At 39.0% G+C, this 24,648-nt stretch overlaps 1 protein-coding gene across 1 annotated transcript in view; it reads right to left on the bottom strand.

Moving 5' to 3' along the window:
• arhgap15 (Rho GTPase activating protein 15) overlaps positions 1-24,648 on the bottom strand; it is a 722,875-nt gene that overhangs the window by 158,281 nt on the left and 539,946 nt on the right. Inside the window, exon 12 of the mRNA XM_033024704.1 lies at positions 15,674-15,751. Coding sequence (XP_032880595.1) covers positions 15,674-15,751 — 78 coding nt within the window. The remainder of the gene's footprint in view (positions 1-15,673; positions 15,752-24,648) is intronic.

Genomic DNA, 24,648 nt, shown 5'->3' with positions numbered 1-24,648 from the left:
TGAGGGATAGACTTGGCTAACATCAAGAACAATGTTGCTGTACTGAGGGATAGCCAAGCCTATCTTTCTTGGCTAACAACCTAACCTTGGCGTAGGTAAGTTTTCGTGCCTTATTTTTTGGTAAAAAACAGCGTCTTCATTGCCGGGAAATACAGTACTTATAATTCAGGAAATATTGTCAGGATGTTCAGAATATGATGGTTGGGAAAAACTAGGCATCCACAAATTCAGTTTTTCATATTTGAGAGAGGGAACATGATATGGCTGTCTAAATTCACAGAATATGCAGAGTTTCCGACAAATAATTCAGGACATGAATGTGCAAGTACTTTTGGGTTTTTACTGCTTTGTATCAAAGCAACGTGTTAAAAATGTAAACAACAAACAAAGCATAAAACTGATGGAGTGTCTAGCGAGATCTAAGCCAGAAACACAGTGCCAATTTCACAGATGCTGCAAATTTAAAACTGTGTCAAAAATATGTTGATGACAATTAAAAAATTAAAAAATAAATTGTAGAAACTTAAATAAGTTTAAAAAGAGAAGTGAAATTCTACTTTGGTAACATGGGGGCAAAAATACCTTTCCTCTGATTAGTTTTAATAGCATGAGTGTAATGCTATCAAATGTTATATTATTAAACATATTAACATATATCAATATGTTATGTTATTCAATAAATTTACAATTTAATTTAGATACAGCTTATTGGATTCAGAAGTTGTGAGGAGTTTGATTTCCATTTCAATTACTTTCAATGTATTGCATGTTTAAGGCGTTGCTCTTTAAGGGTTAATGGGACAGGGAATTATGATATATTACATAATATTTTGTGTTATTTATCAGTGTAAAGTCCATACTATTCAGTGCTGAGGTAGAGTTGTGGTTAAGGACGAGATGGTGATTCAAGATGGAAAGAAGCTGTTCTTGAGCCAGAATGGTCTCAGGCTCCTCCATAGGCAATTGTGCAATAGAAAATGACAGTGAGCCGGGAATGTGGCCCTACTTGGCTATCAAAGCAGCATATCAAGCACTTAGTCTGAGAGATGTCTACATCACCCTACACCAAGCCTCTACAACAAGATGGAAACTGGTCTCCCAGAGGCAGAGAGGGCACTGGGGTTTGCAAAAAGTAACAACATGCTCAGAGGCAAATATCCAGCAATCTCAGGAGACAGAGGTCTGCCCCTCTGATGTTAAGGATTAGAATATTTTAGTGCTTGATGATATGAATTCATTTTCAGTTCTAAAATAATGTGCCAAAGTGCAAATTTGAGCAGCACTCTGTGTGAGGTACAAGGACAGCATTATTGGAATGATAGATCAACGACCATATGAGAGATTCCTGCACAGAGCATGTTGATTACAGTTGAGATGTTCCTTGACACTTTGATGGTCTCTGTTCCTCTGAGTGTTAATCAATGTTCCTTAGATTTATTATTGCTTGAACATTAAATTGTTGCGTCTTATATAGCACTGGAATGGCATGGACAGCACAGGCTCAAATCTCAGAGCTCTACAACCTGTTAGATCTGTCTTAAAATGTAATACAAAGGTAATGGATGAAATACACTGTCTCTTATTTGGAATCAATCAATAGAGCTAAAACTAGAAGTAAAACAGAATTCTAATTTCCCCCATGGATTATACCAATACCTTATCTTTATATGCTTATATTTGCACACAGTGGGGAGTAGGGCATGTTCTTTCAAATTAATGACTTGTGTAGTTGGTACAAACACATTGTAGATTCATTGAAGTACAAGCATAATATCCTTTCATGGTAACTGACATTTTTAATTGTGCTGAAATAATGGACATAAATAAACATCTTTTGTTCTGATCTCCTAGCAAGTTGAGCTTTGTGGAAAATGAAATGAAAAATGTAACTATCCAAAAATTCATATTTTAGAAGTTACATACTTTCATCTAAACTAACTTATTCTTATCCAGCTGAATGTCGAATTTCAAAATTATTTTGAAGAAAATAAATGCCACAGAACCTTGTATTACATTTTGCCAAATCCCAGACAGGAATAGACTATCAAAATTAGCAAACTTTTCTGTTGAGTGGGCATCAAAGAGAAATCAAAGCATCAGCATTCTCCTCTTCCGTGTCCTGATCCCAATAAATATAACCTATATATATACTTCACAAAAATTGCTGCAAATGTGACAACACATATTTTATCCTGACCAGAACGGACAGCACCTTCGCTATGTGTCCACTTAAGCCATGAAGGTACATCACTGTAATACAATAAACACACCTCATCGCACCTTCAGGGTAAACCTCCAGTGTCTTAAGGGAACATAATATGTTTATATTCAATAAAGACTTAACTCATATATTTAATTAGGTAAGGTTAGTGGAAACACAATGATATACTTGTCGAGGGTATTCAATGAAAAATATGGAATTTTGCTAAATCTTTGATGAATCATGTTGTAAGTACTGTGTACAATTGTGCTTGTCATAATTTTAAAAGAAAGTAGAGACACTGGAGAGGAGTCCCGGGAGGATATCGAAAATGTTAAACAATACATATCAATAAGTACGAACAATCCATGTGTCTTCTTTTGAAGTTTAGTGTGCTAAGTCATAACACATAGACAAAACTAAGAAACTGTGGAGAGGGTTAATGTTTTAAGTCAAAACATCGGCATCTGCAGGCTTTTATAAAATATTTCCAGAGGTTTTGATAGAGTGGATGCAGAAATAATGTTCCACTCATGGTGAGATACACAACTATAAACCATCAATATACGATGATTAATAAGCAGTATTGGTACATTGACCTTCATTAGTCAGGGTATTGAGATTAAAATTTGGGCCAATATGTTACAGTTGTACAAGATATTGGTAAGCCCACATTTGGATTATCGTGTTCAGTTCTGGTCATCCTGTTATAGGCAGAATGTCACTGAGCTGGAGAGAGTGCGGAGAAGATTTACAAGGATATTGCCAGGATTCGAGAGCATGAGCTATAAGGAGAGGTTGGGCAGGCTAGCACATTATTTCTTGGAGCACTGAAGGTTGAGGGATGATCTTGTATGGGTACATAAAATCATGATGGAAATTGAAAGGGTCTTTTACCCAGAGTAGGGGAATCAAGAACCAGAGGACACGGATATAAGATGCAGAAGGGAAAGATTTAATAGGAACTTGATGAGTAACTTTTTTCATAGAGGGTAGTGGGTACATGGAACGAGCTGCCAGAGGAAGCAGTTGAGGTGGGTATGATAACATTTAAAAGGCATTTGAATAGGTGCATGGATAAGAAAAGATTGGACGTATATGAGCCAAAAGCGAGCAGGTAGGACTTGTGTAGATGGAGCTGCTTGGATGGCATGGGCAAGTTGGGCCAAAGGACATATGTCTGTACTGTATGACTCAATTACTTTATGACTCTATTTCCATTTAACAATCTAAATATTTGTTGGTATCCTTTTTACAGTAATCACCCGGGCTGTTTGTCGTGCTTTATATTCAAGAGTTTGCATGGAGTAGACAAATTATGCAAATCCTCAATATTGGGGTAAATGATTATTTAAACGCAGTCATGAAAAACACTTGCAACACATTGTTTAATCCCGGTTTGGGCAGGAAGATAAATTTACAGGCCATGGCAGTGTAACAGTGTTCAGCAGTGTGCAACCATGTGAATTTAAGTCAATTGGTTATGCCAATTGGTCTTAAAAACATGATTCATTTGGAGCTGAAATGAGGTGTAGTGACAGTATATGTACAACTGATTGCCAAATAAAATTCAGTAACTGAATAACTTTACACGTGAAATAACAATTAATGGCCATGGGTAATATGAAGTAATTGACCAACCATTATTAAGAGAAGAATTTTTGCTTAAAAAATTGCCACACAAATTCAAACCACACAAGATAAATCATATAGATAGACTACTTTGGGATGATGTAACAAGGAATAATGGAACAATGGAACAGATTTTTCTGGATCATGCTGACAGTTACACATGAGTTAAGAAACTATTCAATAAGGAAAGACACAGGCTTAGGTATTGGATTACTTTACACATTTTCTTCAGCGAAATGGGATTGAAAATGAATTGGCAAATGACCAATTAATAGCACGGATGCCTTATGTTATGCCAAACATTGTGCTAAATATTTTAATGAGTTTTTGTGGTTGGATTTCACCCATGGAGATTTCATCCATAGATAATGTCATCAGCATGCATCAATGATGTAATTTTGCCTGATGCACGGTAGTTATTCGAGGGACCTCTAATAAGTAACTATTGGTCAACACTCCTCAAACAACCACAATGTATTAATGTTACGCAGAAGGAGACTTGCAAAAGTAATTCATTCTACATATTTGTTTACCCGTGTCAAATCCCACAGGGATCCAATTCATCCTACATCATCCCATCAATCTGGCTTTTGAGATTGTATAGGAGCGAACAGCGGATGCTGGTTTACACCGAAGATAGACACAAAATGCTGGAGGAGCTCAACGGGTCAGGCAGCATCTCTGGAGAAAAGGTGATGTTTCGGGTCGTGACCCTTCTTAAGATTTTTGAGTTTGTTGACCTCTTATGAAATGAAAATGCTGACGTCTATGATAACAGTGCATGTACTGAAAGTGACTGATTTTTTTTTTACCAAGTTACTAATTTAACTACCAACTCTGTGACTATAACACATATTACAGTGAAGCAACAGTGGCCAATTTGCTTATTAATGTATATTTTTAGAATATGTGGATTATATTTCATTGATTGTGAATTTATTACCTTTTTATCTCATTCCTACTTGAGAGAGAATTAAGTTAACATTTCACATGGGTATTCTGGGCAATTATAAGTAGGTGCCATCTTATCAAAACAATTAACGCAAATTAGTGCTAATATTTAGAATTTTAGCTGAACAATTGAATGTACTGGAATCTATAAATTAGCTCATTCATTATTATTTAATTAATTCATTACTTCTCACTTCTTTGCATTATTATAAGTGTAAAATATTCCACCAAAGGAAAATGAAAGAAATGAATTTTAGCCTACTGGAGTCTTTAGTTTGAACGATGGTGTCATTATCAGTTAAATTAACAATACTTTTGCATGTGTATTCACTTATCAGTGTAATTAAATCCCTGTTAAACGCACCACATGGGTTGTAATAGTGCTTAAGAGACTTGTTGACTTTCTGTTACTCCCCCCCAAAAAAAAACAATTAATTGAGTTAAAACATTTTATTCAGTAAATTATTTAATCAACTTTAAATCGTTATTTAAATGAATAATTAAACATTGTGTAATTAATGTTTTGTAACAATGCAATTGGCTCCCACTTAATTAATCTACAATTTTCACAATAAATGAGATGAGATTTGATAGACTCATTTGCAACATCTTCATTTTGGCATCTCGTTGCTTCACTGTAATCATTTGTTTACAGCATTAGAATTTAGTTTCAGTAGGAACGTTTTAATGGTTTCCCTAGTTGATCTAAATGTGGACAAAATGCAACACATTTTTGAAAGTAAATTAACTTTGTCAGTCACATTGAAAATGCAAAAACATATGGAGAATATGTCACTTCCACTTGCTAACAGTGCTAACAATCTTCTTCTTCTTCTTGCGTATGACACGCACAGCCTAAAGTTGTAGGACAACTTGTTCTATTTGATCTTATTTTTGATTGAGCACACCAGGTTGATTGCATTTGTCGAAACAGGGCGGACCACGTGAAGGTTGCAATCTCCCACCCAGTGCTAGAATGACTTTACATTTCTCACTGTGTGCTTTGACTTTGCCTAATATGGCACAGGGCCAATGTTTTTTGTTTTGCCTTTCATTTTGTTTGTGGTTATCAACTAAACGTATGTCCAGTGATCTCTAAAAGGTTTCTGAATTTTGCAAAAGGATCTACATACAGGTTTGCAATGATTTATTGGAGTCATATGAATATGTTTAAGGGGTCTCTGTTTGCAGCTACAATGCACAAAAAATAAGTATATTGTTGCAGAGTTGAGTTACAATTTGTCACCTACATTTTCAGTGAATAAGCTTCAGAACTAAACTGAATGTTCATCACTCACCTTCATTATATTACAATCAATTTATTTGGAATTAGATTTTGTGTTTTTCAGTTATTTAGTTAAACAATTTAAATGTATGAAATGTTAACATTCTAATTCATTGCGATTATCAATGCGATTTTTACAAGAATAATTATATATACTGAATCTGACAAAAACAACTTTTAAAATGTCCTCATTATTTTTATCTGTGAACTGATTAGTCAATATGCTTTCCAGATCATCAACATTGACATTTAGGTCTTCCTAGTAAGTTTAGTTCTGTATCACTAACTGTTTCAAAGGTAGAACTTTCTTTCCCATACTAGTCATTGACGTATTCTGAACCACCCATCACAGTGATGTGACAGATAGCAATATCTTTGTGTAAATGCTGTTCCAGGTTCATTATGCAAAATAAGCAATCACAGTTCATAGTTAGGTGTTATTGCTTAAGGCACGATAAGAATGTTCAGCCTACAAGTCTATAATATGTCCTCTGCCACGTGTTGCTTTCATTATTCACAATGTGGAAAAGTTTGAGAATGGGATCTAACATCTTTCCACCTTTTATTCAACAGATGGAGCAGGCTTTTGGTGATTAATTGTGGGGAGAAATTAATCTTTTTTCAGAATTACAGAAGCACTCTCATATCATTTGATGAGTGGATCTTCACATTGGATCGTTAATATCCATCTAACCAAGCAGACAGAAATTGAATTTAAAATTATATCCCAAGAATCTGTCTTAAAAATAAAAACATTGTTTTGATTTTGAACCCCACTATTCACTAGATTTTGAGCTTGGGCATTGAGGTGGGGCTGAAGTCTGCAACCATCATATGCAGTAATTTATATATATATATATATATATATATATATATACATACAGATAGATAAAGACAAAAGATGCATGGTATCTTTATACTTTAGACTTTAGAGATACAGTGTAGAAACAGGAACTTCAGCCCACTGAGTCCATGCCAACCAGTGATCACCCTGCACACTAGCACTATCCTACACCCTAAGGCCAATTTACTATTTTACTGAAGCCAATTACCCTACAAACCAATACGTCTTTGGAATGTGGGTGGAAACCTGAGCATCTGGCGAAATCCCACACAGTCACAGGGAGAATGCACAAACTCCGTACGGACAGAACCCGTAGTCAGGATTGAACCCGGGTCTCTAACGTCGTAATGCAGCAGCTCTACTCCTGCGCCACTATGCCACCTTTAGAACCTTTTCTTGTAATAAAGAGTAGCTTTATTTGTGATGGTAGATTATAAGTATCTGCTTTTATGCTTGAAATCAGAGAGATCATTATTTCTGGTTTATGACAAAATAATTTGGTTTTGTTTTGGTAATATTTTGTTGCTAGAAGTAACTTCTGCAGGGAGCACAGACAACCAGCACGCTGAATAATGTCCTTATAAAAGTGATATTGATTGCAGCAAAACCATTGCAGGATCCCCAATAAATAATTAACAGTCAACCCAAAATAATTTGGTTAATTCTAAACTAACTCTTTCTGAGGCTAGGATAGAGAATCCTTAGCTTTGGGAATGTTCCGTCTGGTCCCACTCCCAATGAGTTATTTGCCTTATTCAGCGCAGATGAAATGTCTAAACCTTAAAATACTGAAATCCAAATTGATAATGTGACCTCTTCTCTCCTAATTCCTTGAAATTCCACAAATGTCCCATCAATATTATAGAGTTCTATAAGATTCTATATTACCATGGATCATTTATAAATTAGAAGCTTCATGGTAAAGTTTAAGCAACACTTTGTCGTTCTTTAAAATGAAATGTTCTGTAGGAAGTTCACATTAGAGGCAAAAGCATACAAATTTACCACCAAAATTTCATAAAACACACTACAAACAAGTTAAATAATAGCATAAACAAAGATTCTAGCTTACCACTTAAAAGCTAGAATCTTAGCATTTAATTTAGGGCTGTTTTGTGTCAGTTTAATTCTCCATATATTATATCTTCTGATTGTAAGCTTAGATCTATGCAGGCATTTCATTTATTCTCCATTAAATTTGTGTGTGTTTTTATGCAGTAAAATGCTCCCTCAATAACATATATATTTGTTAATTTGCGCTGTGGTGCTGACTCTACCAATCTGTTGGTTTACACAGAATAATATTATTCTGGATTATGGTGTTGCCCTACTTATACAGTTCAGGCTGTCATTAAGATATTAGTGAAAGAGAAAAAGATATATAGATTAAACTTAATAAAAACACCTTTCTTTATGTTGCCCAGCTGTCCAACTCCCAGTAAGCCAGCATAAATATTTTTTTGTGTGTCATGCACCCGTGAAGACTGCAATTATCAGGTAGTTCAATTCCTCTGTTCCACACACTAAGTGTTTTTGTATTTGGGATTGTGGAAACAGATGATGAAATGATTGATGCACCATACTGCACATCAGGAAATATATTAGCATTCAAAGTAAACACTTTAAAAGTACATAATGGTTCCAGTATATATATTAAGAATTGGCTTGCCTGACATAGGTTAATTAGATTGTCTGGTTGGAACCAGTCACACATATAGACAGTTTAAGACCATTTCCTTTGCTGATGAAATATTGCCGACTGATTAGTTTAGCAAACAATGGGATTTGTGATGTGGTCTGGAGACTGTCTTGCCAAGCAGAATATAAACATATTTTGAAAGGTGCAACATTCTCACATCCATCCAAGCTTTTAAAATGGGCCTGTTAGAAAGGAAATGCACAATCCCATTGAGGTAGATAGCTGTGCCTGAAGGTTTTTGGAAGTGATTTGGGAAAGGAACAGGATATCTGGTGAATGCAATGCAGTAGTAAACAAAAAGGAGTATTTGATGATTGTATGCCTTGGTGTAAAATTAGATGAGGAAGGTCATAGATTCCTAATTATCCTGTTTCCATTTGAGATATCTGTACAGGTACGTAGGATCTATTTTGAGTTTATCAGCTATTATTTTTACATCCTTGACATTGCAACAAACCAGAACACATATTTATTGCAGGAACAGAAGGAGGTGAAATGTCAAGCCTCAATGATTTTGCTGATCCCTGACACTAACATTGTGAGATTTATCCATCTGAAAATGGAATGCCTCTTGTCATTCACTCATTAAAAACTTATCGCAGGCATTTGCTTCTATCTCTTCATTTGTGATAAAATTCATATGAATTTGGCTGGAACTTGATTATTAAAGGGAAGAAAATAGAGATGTAGGTAAGCAGAACATGATAATTTAATGCCTCTTTTCTCAGGCATTGTCGTACTCTTACATATGTGTCATTTTACATTCGCACTTTGAGAAATAAAACTGAGTTTAATCTTAATTCCAGGATTTGACCACATAATCTAGAGCGATCTTTCATTCAGTTTGAAGACAGAATTATCTCTGTGCACTGACATTAAACCAGGATCCCATCTGTCTGCTGAGGTGAATGTAAAATATTTTTCAGTAAATCCTGATAATATTAATCCCTCAACCAACAGATTAGCTCGTTGTTGATTTGCTGTTTGTCGAACCTTGCTGCACATAAACTGTTTGATGCATTTGTCTGCAGTTCAACATGCATATACTTCAAAAGTAATTATTTGGCAATGAAGTGGGATATTCTGATGATATGAAAGGCCCTTGATGAATATAAGTTCTTTCACTAAACCCTATTCAAATTTAGACTGAATTAAAGACCCATTTCATGCCATTTTACACAGTGTGAAATTAGGGTCTTTAATGAAAACCAAGAGCAAAGGCTAGATGCTTTTGAAATATACAATGCAAAAACAATGCTAAGTATCAGCTGGAGGAGAGTGATCAACAATAAAATATGCAGAATGGTCTGTGACTTGTAAGAAAAGAATACTACAACAAAATGGACATACAGTACCACTATGCCCCATGCATGATTACCCTACAGAATATCAGTTTATAAAAAAATGAAAGATGATATCCAAAATGTAATCTTGCATAAAACTGAATGTCTCCATAGTGACTTTGTTTGAATATTGTTACGTTAACATTTAAACATTTGGACTACTATTCTTTTATTTTAAGTTTTGAAAGTAAAATAGTGGGATTAAATACCTCTTTAGTGACTTTATTTGAATATTATTACATTAGTTTATAATATGAGTAATAATAATAATAATAATAATAATAATAAACTTTATTATGGACTCAAGGTCCAGACAAGGGGCAACATTACATTAAAAATGCATTGCATATCAAATATCATAAATACATATAAAATCATGGTATATCACTTATAAAAACATCATAATTTATATATATTTTTTAAACCCACAATACTTAAGTTAAAAATCCAGATTAAAAGATGATCAATGTCCTACAACGAGACAACGATACCAGTGTCTCCACAGCTGGGATTCATAGCATGTAGTGCTAACCCTTATGTTTGTCAAGGCCACAATAAGCACATTTTTAGAGTCATTTATCCTGCAAATGAATTTATACATGTGGTGTCTTAGGATAGCTTCTAAAGTACTGACTCCTGCAGCCACAAACATATTACTGGCACTACACCATCTAGGTTGCCTTAGCAGTGTTCTCGTGGCATCGTTATATGCCACCTTTAGTCTCTGCATACTTGTCTTTAAATAGTTCGACCACAGGTGCGCAGTGTAGAGTGGTGTGCAGTATGCTCTAAATAGCGACATCTTCACCACATCTGCACACGCACCAACGTCGTTGCCTATAAACATCCTCATCATCTGTCATTTGTTCTGTAATAATATGCCCTAGATATTTTATCTTATTACATTATTATACTTTTATATTATACATTTGCACTACTATTCATTTATTTTAAGTTTTGGAAGTAAAATAGTGGTATTGCTTTGAGAAAGAAACTAAAATAGTTTCAAGTTTTTTCAATTCATACCAGGTTTAGATTTATGTTTACTATTGCCATGTCTACCAAGGTACAGTGAAAAGCTTCCGTTTGCATTCCATGCAATCAAACCAGATAATACAATGCATGAATACAATCAAGCCATACACAAGTACAAAAGGTAGAGTGAAGATACCCAAGTGCAAAATGTAGTTCTCAACAATGAAGCACAACAGTTCCAGAGAAAAAAATGCAACATTTGCAATGATGTAGGTTAGAAAGTCAGACTGTAACCTTGCTTAAAGTCATAGTGTCAGACAGCAAGGAAACAGACCCTCCAGCCCCACTTTCCCATGCCGATTCTAGTCCCACCTGTCTCTATTTGGTCCATATGGCTCTAAATCTTTCCTATCCATGTACCTGTTCAAATGTCTTTTAAACGTTGTTGTAGTACCTGTAGATTGGCTATTGCATGTTAGCCAATTAGAATGCTTAGTAATTATAACTCCGCCTGATTATATGATTTATAGTGTAAATACTCGCCTACTGAACTTCAGTAGCTGCAGTAGACTGAACGTGTGATGTACTGCATATGTGATGAGGAACTAGACAATAAAGATGCCTGTGCTTCAACCTGTGTGAAACTAAGCTAGTTACATAGTGTCTGAAAATTGGGTATAGCCCGCATCTATTTACCGCAATTTATTTTGTTTATCAGTTTTTATTTGTGAGTGATTTTGACGCATGGCTAACTCCTGTCAAAAGCCAAGCCCGCTCGTGTTTGATTCTGATATAGCCGACGCTGGCTAGTGTTTGAGCGAGACTATGCTCACTATATCCGCATCCTTCACCGAAACGACCCCGATGACCTAAAGGCATCGCTACTGTTAAATCTAGCAGGTCCGGAAGCAATGATCCACGGAGACAGCTTTGAATTCGCACCAGCACACCTCGACGCAAACGGTCTGGTACTCATGCCAGCTGAAACTATCGACAACCCAGCGGTCATACTGAGAAAGTTTAGAGAACTGTGCAACACTGGGAAAGCTTGTCACAAGTGCAAGAAACTCAATCATTTTGCCACGTGTTGTCGGTCTCGTGGGAACACTGCTTCAAGGACAAATCTGCACCCGATTCAACAAGATTCTGATTCCCAAGAACAAGACGATGCTTCCCACAGGAACGATTCCGATAACACAGACATTGACTCAACCGTACTATCCCTTAACCTGCACTCCCCAGCCAAACTGATGGATCCTGCGGTGACCATGATAATCAACAACAAGGCTTTGAATGCCAAATTCGACAGGCGCCAGAGTGAACGTAATGTCACTCAAAGAGATGTCACCACTGTCACCACTGAACTCATGAAAAAAGACTCCTCCACCCTGCATGCTTATGGGGGGGGGGGGGGAAGTTCTTCACCCGCTGGGTAAAGCTGATTTAAAATGCACCGTTATTGAGTAAACAAAAAACCTTATCTTTTACATTGTTCAACCAAACTCAGAAGCCCTGCTTGGCATCAATGCATGCCATGATCTAGGTCTGGTTTACTTCGGGCGTGCTGTCCATAAACTCTGTTTGACAGAGGAACCAACGCAACAAATGCTATCCAATTTTAAAGACTTATTTGACAACAAACTTGGCAAATTGCCTACGATATACAAGATCATTGTAGACCCCAATAGTTCGCGCATCTCACCGCGTTCCCCATGGCAGGCGGGAAAGAATACACGTCGAACTCAAGCATATGATTTCTATTGGAGTCGTTGCCGAGGTCAGCGAACCCTCGGACTGGGTCTCCACTATGATCGTCACCACAAAAAAAGATAAGAAAGAATGACGGATCTGCATCAACCCTAAAGATTTAAATACAGCAATCAAACGCCAAAACTATCTGATGAGAACCACTGAGGACGTAGCGGCACAGATTGGCAATGCAACGGTATTTTCAGTCCTCGATACAAAAAGCTCTTTCAGGCAAAAACCACTGACTGGGCATCAACTGCCCTAACAACTTTTCCCCTCCATTTGGCCGCTACCGGTTTTTAAGAATGCCCTTTGGCATCAACTCTGCCAGCGAAGTCCTTCAGCACGCAATGGAACAACTATTTGCAGAATATGCATGTGCCATCATTGTTGATGACATCATAGTATATGGCCGCGACGTGACCGAGCATGATGCCAACCTAAAAAAATACTGAACCGTGCCAGAGACATTAATCTGAAACTCAACCCTCTGAAATGCAAGTTCAGAGTCCCCGAAGTCACCTAGGTTGGTCATGTTTTTACCAGCAATGGATTGAAACCTGACTCATTAAAGACTGCAGCCATCAACGATCTGCCGGTCACAACCGACGTCACCAGCCTACAGCGATTCCTCGGCATGGTCAACTTCCTGGGCAAGTTTATTCCCAACCTCAGTGAACTGTCTGCTCCCTTACGACAACTGACCCACAAGGATAATGCATGGTCTTGGTACCCACAATCCCAAAGAGCATTCGAGACTTTAAAACTCCAGCTAGCCAGTGCACCTACTCTGGCATACTTCAATCTCAACCTTCCAGTCACTATCATCTGCGATGCATCCCAGTATGGGCTAGGCGCAGCATGCCTACAAACATCATTCGACGGCGACATGATGCCCATCTCTGACGCATCACGCACCTTGACTGAAACCAAGCAACGCTATGCTCAGATAGAGAAGGAACTGCTCGCCATTGTGTTCGCCTGCTCAAAATTTAAAGAATTTATTTTTGGAAAAACCTTCACGGTCGAGACCGACCACCAGCGACTAGTTACCAACCTGAGCAAGCCCACTTATGCTGCCCCTGCTCGATTACAGCGAATGATGATGCAACTGCAACGGTTTGACTTCCGCTTGGCTACAAGAAAGGTAAAGACATGCACATCGCAGATACACTCTCCAGAGCCCCGCGCACCACCAGCGAATGACACCCATTTGAGCAGGACGAATTCTCGGTCCTAAAGGTCTCGTTTGTGCCCACCGATCGCCTGCGCCGCCTTGCCGAACACACAGCTGCAGACAAAACCTCACAGCTGCTGACCTCCGTCATAAGAGGCGGGTGGCCAAACAAGCAGTCCGTTTGAAGTATGACTCTACTTCCTGGTCCGTGACGAACTGGTGTTACAGGATGGAATAATTGTCAAGGGTCACAAGGTGGTCATTCCCCCAACCCTGCAGAACGAGTACTGTGAGGAAATCCACGGAGGCCACCCTGGCACGGAGGCCACTCTAAAACGAGCAAAGAATATGATCTACTGGCCCGGGATGACCCAGTACATACGTCAAAAACGGAATTGTGCGATTTGCAACAGTCAGTCACCGCATCAGCAGAAGCAGCCCCTCTTACCCGAGCCAGCTCCCTCTCTACCATGGTCATCACTGGCTGCCAACATCTTTGCATGGCACGGGAAACACTACCTCGTTTTAGTGGACTCCTACTCCGACTGGTTCGAAATTGACTTTCTGCCAACGATCACTTCTGAAACAGTGATCCAAAAGCTGAGGATTCACTTTTCTGGACATCGGGTACCCGTTCAGCTTCAGACTGACGAAGGAACTCAATTCACCAGCTAAAAGTTTAAGTACTTTGTTAAACGGTGAAACTTCCAACATGTCACCTGCAGCCAAGAGTACCCACAGTCCAATGGACTTGCCGAGCATGCCGTTCGGAGCGCAAATCAACTCATGGAGCGCTCCTATCTCGCTAATTCTAAGGCTATAATATCTAGTCCTAGACTCTCCCACTAATGGAAACATCCTCTCCACATCCACTCTATCCAAGCCTTTCAAAATTAAATGACTGTGGAAATAGTTGGAACATTATTTTTTTAATCGGTCTTGGCATTATGAACCTTATTTGAGCTGTATCATTTTGCGATTTCATAATTATGGAGAAGTATGAATTGCATTTTGATAAACTCTGGCCCCAGAGATGAGTAGAAATAGACAATTTTCATTTCCTCCAAACAATGGGACACAAATTGATAGGTGAAGCTGAATTACATTAAAAAAAATGTCAGGCAAAATATTTTGGCAAATCAGTGCTTCTTTCATGATGCAATGAGTTGATTTGTATATTTTTTCAATGTTGATTTTGTTTTAACCTGAAATAACTGTGCCAGTTATCTTGCAGAACATAGAATGACAAATCCACACAGCATTAATCAAGGCTGCCAAACATTACTCAATGCAGATCGAGCAGCTAAATCAAACAGAATTATACTGTTTAGAGTTGAATGTACTTCACTTGGGGATAGCCTGCTGAATGAGATCTGGATATTTGATTTGGACCCAAGCAACCAGTTTTAACATTTCTCAGAGGCTCAAATACAGTATATTGTAGGTGCTTTTGGATGACATTTTGAATGTGAACAATTGAAAGATTTGAAAAACAAACACCTCATATTCTGAAGATCACATTGTTCATATAGTCTGAATGGCAAATACTTGGATTCTGCATTAAGAATTGGACAGTCAATGCTGTAAAGATTCATTTCGCACGCAGCATTTTGCCTCAATGTTAAAGCAAAGCTTGTATTCCCAGGCTATAACAAAAGATCATTTTGTAGTTTGAAACAATTTCACAACCATTTATAATGATTAAATTCAACAAATTCTCCGCAGCTAGAGAAACGTCAAAGACATGAGTCTTCGCATTTCCATTTAGGCAGGTTGATGAGAAAAAAAAGTTGCATATATGCATTCAGCACAACTCACCATGGTCCACTACAAATCGTAATTTCTGTATTATCGCCAGATTGCCGCTCACTCTGTAAATGCCATCAGCATCCAAACCTGACAAAACAAACATTAATCTGTGATTAAATTAAAATTTTAGAACATTTTTTCCTCCATGCTCCTTGAACTTGTGGCCTTATTAGAGCAATTACATCTACCCAAACTTGCTGACTGACACTGCATATACATTTCTAACAGTTCGGTCATCTGTGAATGCATATCTCATAGTCTGTTTACACCAAATCAGTCTCATGCCATTAGTTTTACCTGACCAAGGTCTTCAGGGTTACAAAGAATAAATCCATTATCAAACAGCATAATCATTAACTCAATTTTTATTTGCATTTATAAAGATTTTGTTTTGATTGCTCATGCCACACATTGAGCATTGACATTGTGACATGTTTATATCCCTATTCGCTCCAAAATGAAAGATGCTGCAACACCTTGACTTATTGCTATGGCACCTTAATGGTGCACCAACAATGAGACGAGATAGCATATTAATGCTGGTTGGTACAACTAAACAAACTATACAGCAGTGTCAGTGTACAGCATTCTGCTTCTAAACTTCATTCCATTGACTTCAATGGGGTGAAATTCAGAGGTTAATGTGCTGGTGATCAATTAAGTGATTATTCAGACTTTTTCCTTTTGAATGTAGGAGACTAAGAGATGATCTTATCGAGGTGCATAAACCATAAGTTGTGTAGCTAAGGTGAACGCACATTTTTCCCAGGGATGGAGAATCAAGAATGAGGGAGCATAGATTTAAGATGAAAGGGGAAATATTTAAATAGGAACTTGAAACATAGACATAGAAACATAGACAATAGGTGCAGGAGTAGGCCATTCGGCCCTTCAAGCCTACACCGCCATTCAATATGATCATGGCTGATCATCCAACTCAGTATCCTGTACCTGCCTTCTCTCCATACCCCCTGATCCCTTTAGCTACAAGGGCCACATCTAACTCCCTCTTAAATATAGCCAATGAACTACCTTCTGTGACAGAGAATTCCAGAGATTCACCACTCTCTGTGAAAAAAATGATTTTCTCATCTCGGTCCTAAAAGACTTCCCCCTTATCCTTAAACTGTGACCCCTTGTTCTGGACTTCCCCAACATCGGGAATAATCTTCCTGCATCTAGCCTGTCCAACCCCTTAAGAATTTTGTAAGTTTCTATAAGATCCCCCCTCAATCTTTGGAGGAAAGTGAGAGGCAACTTTTTTTTTAACCACGAGGGTGATACATATATGAAATGAGCTGCCAGGGCAAGTGGTTGAGTCAAGTATAATGAACAACATTTAAAATACATTTGACAGATACATGGATAGAAAAGGTTTTTTAGGGATATGGATCAAACATGGGGAAAAGGGGGTAGTTTAGATGTGCATCGTGGTTCGCATGAATGAGTTGGGCTGAAGGGCCTGATATGACTCAAAGTGAGATTATCGTGAGGATGAATTTAAAGGCAATCTTCTGCTTTCACATCTTCTGGATGCATCTTCTATATCTGAAGTAGTCGGTCCTTCTAAAATTTATTTTGGTTTAGCTCAGAGATATAGTGCAGAAACAGGCTCTTCAGCCCACTAAGTGTGCACCGACCATCAATCGTCATGCACTAGCACTATCCAACACACTGGGAACAATTTACAATCTTTTACCGAGCCAATTAACCTACAAACCTGTATGTATTTGGAATGTGGGAGGAAACCGGAGCACACGGGGAAAATCCACGGAGTTACAGGGAGAACGTACAAACTCTGGACAGACAGCACCTTTATTCAGGATCAAACCTAGGTCTCTTGCGTTGTAATGCAGCAACTCTACCATTACGCCACCATGCCGCCCCAGACACCAGACTGCGGAGTTTCAAAACTGAGCAGCAAAATAGAAACCGAAAGTACCCATGACCATCAGTTAGAAAAAGATAAAGTTGAATCATTGGATTAATTGCAATTAATTTGGGGATTTTGTGGAGACATTTGGAGAAAACCTCATGAAGAATTTGAAGGTTGTTCATCAAATGAATACATTTGTTATTGCTTCAAATTACAGTTTATCTGACAAAATATCACCCCGATCATTTTGTACAATGAAGGAGCACAATGTAAGTCCTTGTTTTAACGACAAATTGTCATCTCCTTGTTTTATACAGGCTAAAGAATCCAATTTTTTTGCACGATTTGAGTTTGGAAGTTGCAAGACTAATTAAGATGACAAAGAATTTTCTTAACTGAAACATTTCAGTGTATAGATTTTTATGCCAATGAGCAGGGGGTCTGCTGGATGACCACAAATTTGTATGAATGGATTCCACGGAGACATCTTGCACAAAAATGTAGGGCAACGCATTGAGATCCCAAGTAAGAGTGTCAAATCCTGGTGCCAGCCTGCAATCAAACTAAAGACATTTAGAGGCAACTTTACTGGACGCACGTATTGAGCACTTTTGATTCCAAATATTTTTATCATCAACCGTGAAAGCAGGAAGACACCAAAATAATGAATCAGTTGAAATAATTGAATAAGGGGCGGCAAGGTGATGCAGCGGTAGAGTTGCTGCCTTACAGCTCTTGCAGCGTCGGAGACCTGGGTTTGATCCCGACTACAGGTGCTGTCTGTACAGAGTTTTTTTTACGTTCTACCCGCGACCTGCATGGGTTTTCTCCGAGATCTTCGGTGTACTCCCACACTCCAAGACGTACTGGTGTGTAGGTAAATTGACTTGGTAAATTAAAAAAATTGTCCCTAGTGTGTGTAAGATAATGTTAATATGCGGGGATCGCTGGTCGGCGCAGACCGGTGTTTCCGTGCTGCATCTCTAAACTAAACTAAACTAAAAGATCAAAGTACAACTTAACTACAAGATTCAGTTAATCAGATTTTATACCATGAACCCAGCACATTTTTGGTACTTTGTTTTGATTCTTGCTGTTCTCAAATATCCCATTCCTCAACATGCTGTGAACTTGAGTTCACAGGTCACCCATAATATATTAATTTCCCAGATATACATAATCTTTTGAACTATAATTACTCAGGAAAGCATTAATTATTTAACACCTTGACTTTAGAATGTAGGTCTATGTTGATTAGTGAGTTAAATGAAGATCTTAAGTGACATGATTTTTTGATATCAGTGCATACATATGGAAGTTGTGGGCAACATATGTCGTGAATTTTTTGAAGTGAAAATGTTGATTTCCTGTCATTATTATGAAATGCAGTTTGTTCACAGAAACAAAGACAAATGTGTTTCTAGAAATGTCGTAAGCAATGACCAATTTCTATTTTGATGGATGCAGATTAATAGCCACCTAAAGACTTGCACTGTAGTTTGTTCGTGTCAGGATGTGGCTTGAACTCCATAAACACACTTAATTATGCTGCTACTGGGAGGGAATAGATTGGATGCCTCTCCAAACTGGGAGCGAAAATGGATGGGAAAATTGGCAGAATCATCCCTGGACTGCTTTGCCATGTCTCCTCACTGCTAATACAGAACTAGTTATGTTTATTGCTAATACTAGATTCAACTTGTCTGCCCATTCAATCACACTGGATTTGGGAGGATCAAAAGAATCAAGACAAAATAGTGAATGTAATGATCTTACTAAAATAAAGTCACGCCTGGAAGTGTTTTTGAAGCTTAGTTTGACGGTTTTTAACACAACCGCGATATTAAAGATTTTAAAAGTCTTTGGAAATCCTTGTTTTATGAAGTGTTTCTTCCATGTACAAATTTCATGGCTGTGTTATTCGCTGCTGTTTGGAAAGACAGGGGAAACCTGCAGTGCCAAGCTTTAGATGCTTCTGTGCTTGTCCTTTATCGATTATTGAATCAAAGACATGGAGCACCTAGAAAGAAAATTGTTGACTTTGGAAAACATACGATAAGTACATTATGGACAGGTTTTCAATGTAGTTCTACTATGCAGCAAATGTAAATGCAACATAGAACAGGACAGCACAGGTAGGCCCTTCGACCCATGATGTCAGTGCTACCCATGATGTCAAATAAAGCACGTCTCGACGTGGTTTATATCTTCCCCCATTCCCTGTCTGTTCAAGTGTTTGTCTACATCTCTCTTAAATGTTGCTACTGTATTTCTTTCCATCAGGCTATTCCCCCATCCTCTCCCTCTATTCACCCACTCTCCCTCCTCACCTCCTCCCTCTTCTTTTCCCTCTCCTTCTACCCTCCCCAATCCCTCCCTCATCACTCCTTTCCCCTACCCTCAGTCACTCCCCCCTCCCTCCCTCCCTCCCTCCATAACTCCTCTCCCCTCCCTACTCTCCTCCTCTCCCTCTCTCCCTCTCCTCCCCCACTCTCCCTCCCCAGGATCTCGAGGTTGCCGCTCCTCTCCCTTCTTGTGTGCCCCGGAGCAGCATCGTCCGTCGGCGCCCTTAGAGCCAGGCCTTGAATCCTCAGCTCGGCCCGGAAGCACCAGCAGCTACGTCCGTGCCGGCGTGTGGGTGGAGGGTGGGGGAGGAGATGGGATAGAGGGAGGGGAGGGTAATAGGAAGAGTAGAGGAGTTATGGAGGGAGTGAGGGAGGGATTGGGGAGAGTAGGAGGAGAGGGAAAAGACAGGGGAAGCTTGGAGAAAGACGGTGTAAGAGCCACGGGGGAGAGGGGGGTATCACAGAGGAGGGTGGCAGGAGCTAGCGAGGGGGACCAGCGGGGAAGAGGCAAGAGCTGCGGGGCTATGTAATGGTGGTGCATTTGGGACTCACAGCAGGCACTGGACGCTCTCTTCCGCCGGGATCAGACTTTCCGCTTTCCGTTTGGCGGCATCTCCGACCGCTAAACCTCGCTAACTTTTACAATATACTACCGATCAGAACGAAACTTGTTGCACTCGCAGCACAGGAGAACGTTGGGTGAGCTGATGAAAATCGGAGTGCTATCGCATACTATTTTTGAGCAAATAGAAAAACCACGCAAACCGGAAGAGCACAAGAGCGGAGTTTTAGTTAAGCATAGATGTTTAAAGAGTCATAGAATGTGAAAACATGCTCATCAGCCCAACATACACACACCGACCAACATGTTCCTTCAACACTAACCCCACCTGCCTGTGTTTGGCCCATATCTCACAAAACCTGTCCTATCCATCTACTTGTCTAATTGTTTCTTAAACGTTAAACGAACGCTAAAATAGTCCCTGTCTCAAATACCTCCTCTGGCAGCTTGTTCCATACACCCATCACCATTTGTGCGAAGAAGTTACACTTCAGATTACTATTAAATATTTCCCCCTTCACCTTCAACCCATGTCCTCTGGTGCTCTATTCCCCTACTCTGGGCAAGAGACGTTTATTTTATACTTAGCACTATTTTTTTTATCCAGCCTGATTTTCAAATGCATTATTGATCTGTTTATTTGGATTCCTTCTGGTTAGACAAATCCCCAACAAAACAATATAGCTGGTGTCAAAAGTGTGGATAAATGTTGAATATCATTTCATGTAATAATATTCACTGTTAAAGGGGGGGCAATTGAAAATAACTAAATCTTGAGTTTGCATTTATATCAGTATTATAGTAATGTGGAAAGTACAGTTGTGCTGTCTGGTGGACGCAGTGCAAGGTTTGGGAGTTACAGATCTTCATTTTTCATGGTGTTCAATACTTTCTAGGAAGCTCTGACTTGGTTGCTGCACTGTAGCTGTTGTAGCAAATTACTTGAGGCTGGAAAGCAATAGAATCAGTAGAAGTGAAGACAAAAATGTGCCTCTATGAACAAGAAGTGAAGTTAAGATTGAAACTGATAGTTTGAAGATTAAGCTAGGCCATTTGTTTAATTCCTTATTGGCAGAATTAGACAGGTTCATACATCTGAGCTCTGACATACTGAGTCTCACAGTTGTCACAGAAGCTGTGAGATATGCCCTCTTTCCTGTCTCTTTTGTAAGCGCTGAATGTAGCTGAGGCCCATTTGATTATTGGATGTGCTTATTGGAGAGAAGTGTGAATTTTTTTCATCATGTTCATATTAGTTCAGCCAATTTCAAACCTATGTGGATTCCGTGCAACACTCATATGAACAGAGTTCATGTTATTAATGACTAGTGAGTGAATCAATGTTACCTCATATTTGGAATTGTAATCTTCACATAGAAAGGAGATGAGAAGGAATTTCTTTGGTCAGAAGGCAGTGAATCTGTGGAATTCATTGCCACAGATGGCTGTGGAGGCCGTCAATAGATATTTTATGGCGGAGATTGACAAATTCTTGATTAGTGAGGGGGTTATAGGGTGAAGGCAGGAGATTGGGGTTGAGAGGGAAATCTAGATCAGACATGATTGAATAGATTTGATGGGCCAAATGATTGAAGGAAAGATTCAGCATGGAAACCAGCCCATCAGCTCACCAACTCTACATCAATCATCCATTACCCATTCACACTAATTCTATATTATCCTACTTTTTGGATCCATGACCTGCACATCAGTGGCTCCGTCAGTTTCCTTCCTGTGCCAACTGGTGATTTCTGATTTCTGAATTCTCTCCCCTTTTAGAAAATAGTCTACACCTATATTTCTGCTACCAAAATGTGCAGTCCGCACTCTTTGCTATGCCGTGTTACATCTGCAACTTCTTTGCCCACTATCCTCTATTCTATTTTTCTGCACTACCTGCTCCTGCAACTATCGTGTATCATCCTCAAACTTGGCCACAAACCCATCAATTCAATCATCCAAATCATTAGCATACAACGTGAAAAGTAGCAGACGCAATATCAATCTCTGCAGAACACCCGCTGAGTTCCTCCAGCAATTTTGTGTACCTTCTGCAGAACATCTATAGTCCCTGGCAGCCAACCAGAAAAAAGCCCTGTCTATTTTTCCTATCTATTCCGCTCAGGATCTTATATGCATCTATAAGATCGATCACCCCTCATCCTCCTGTGCTCCAAGTAATACAGTCCTCAAGTTCTGACAACATCCTTGTAAATGTTCTCTGCACTATTTCCAGCTTAACAACATCCTTCCTATAGCTGGATGAGCAAAACCGAACACAATACTCCAAATGTTGGCAACACTTGTACAATTGTAACATATCATCCCATCTTCTGCACTCAATACCCTGACTGATGAAGACCAATGTATTGAAAGACTTCTTGACTAACCCATCTACCTGAGATGCCACTATCAAGGAAATATTTACCTGCACTCCTAGATCTCTCTGCTCCACATACTGCCCAGGGTCCTGACATTTACTGTGAAGGTCCTGCGCTGGTTTGACCTCCTAAAATGCAACACCTCACACTGTTCATGTTTTGGTTCATTAAAAGTAAATGTGAACAAGCAAAGGGCATGAAAGGTGAGTCCAGGGAGAGGACTTGTTCTCACACAATCAGGCCCAATGTGCGATTTAACAGGGGAAGTTTAATTGTATGATTGTTCATGCTAAATTTAATCTTACATTGACTTGTTAGATAACAATTCCATTCCATGGCAACTTGAGGAGCACAAAGATATTCAAAATAAAATACAGACTTCAAAGGATTTTAATATTTGAGTTGCAATCATTTAATTGCCTGCAGTGATAATGCAGAAAATTAACTCTCTTCATCCACTCTGTAACGCATAGGACCTGATAAACTTCTCTCTTAACTTCAGTTGAAATGAAAATTAGGCGATGTGTCTGAAGAAAAAAAAGCACATCTTTCCACTTTAGACCACTGCAAAAGCTACATTTCAATTGTACTGTTTAAAATATGCAATCTGTGAGTTCTTCAATGGATTCATATGACAGGCGCTTTCTCAAACAGTTTAAGGATGTTATCTTTCCCACTTGCCAATTTCCTTTAGATCCATCAACCCCATCCAAAACATTCCTATGCAAGGAAGAAATGCTTTTGAAAAATTACTTTCTCAGATTTGATGAATTTATGTTGGGCTAATTAGTAAAGTCATGGGCTGCAACCTTTCTTATAACACATGAAATGAATTTTTAACGTCTCAAACTAAATTATCCATGTTTTTAATGCCGTGAATTGATTTGTGCACAATCATGCTCAAAATGATGTCCTCCAGAATAAATAGATACCTTGGTCAGCTTTTCTACCTGTTTCATCATAGAGTCGGAATTGTGCAGTACAAAAACAATCCTTTTCGCCCACCACATTCATGAACACAAATGTGGTTTGCCTGCATTAGGTCCACATCCCTCTGTGCCTTCTGTCATTAAGTGCCAGTCTCAATGCCTCTTAAACATGATCATTGTAACAAACTCCACTACCTCCTCTGGCAGGTATCAACCACTCTGTTGTAAAAATAAATACTCCCTCTAAACGTAACATAGAACTAATTAGTAGGCCCCTCTCGGTCATGACTGACCATGGGTGATGCATCCTGGTCGGATGCAAGCATGGGCAATGTCATATGGAAGACAGGCTGTTGCCCATGCAGCACATCCCCCCTCTCCACGTCGCTGATCGATCCAAAGGAACAGCAGGGCCGTTACAGCTTGGCACCAGCGCCGTCGCAGGAGCTGCCAGAGCGAGGTTGTAGACAACGACGAACTGCCTTAGGGACTCCGTATATTCTTGAGGTTTACTCCTGGAGCCTTTTCCATGACTGGATATGGCCACAAGGCAGTGGAGGTTTTAAATCAGAGTTTCCCCTCTTCTAGATGGACTGCCTTCTCAGGCTAACGAGTCCCATCTGCCTGAGGCTCGTGGGGGCGGGAGCGTCTACCTTCCTGCGCAGGTCTATAGCACCTGCCCACTGCCCGAATAGAACTAATAATTACTAATTAATTAAAGAAAATGTGTCAGGATAGGCTGAACATTCTTAATATAAACAGCCAGACAGAATATATGGCTTAAATCTGAATTATGACCAGAGTGGAGTTGATACTCAATTGCATGCACATCCTGTGTGAATTATTTTCAAAACCTCAGTCACTTTGATGGTTTAAAATATTGAGCAACTA

The sequence above is a fragment of the Amblyraja radiata genome, chromosome 7 (assembly GCF_010909765.2).
Source record: "Amblyraja radiata isolate CabotCenter1 chromosome 7, sAmbRad1.1.pri, whole genome shotgun sequence".
In the NCBI taxonomy this organism is placed as follows: Eukaryota; Metazoa; Chordata; class Chondrichthyes; order Rajiformes; family Rajidae; genus Amblyraja; species Amblyraja radiata.
The sequence above is the reverse complement of the archived record's forward strand: the minus strand, read 5'-3'. Positions and strand labels throughout refer to the sequence as shown.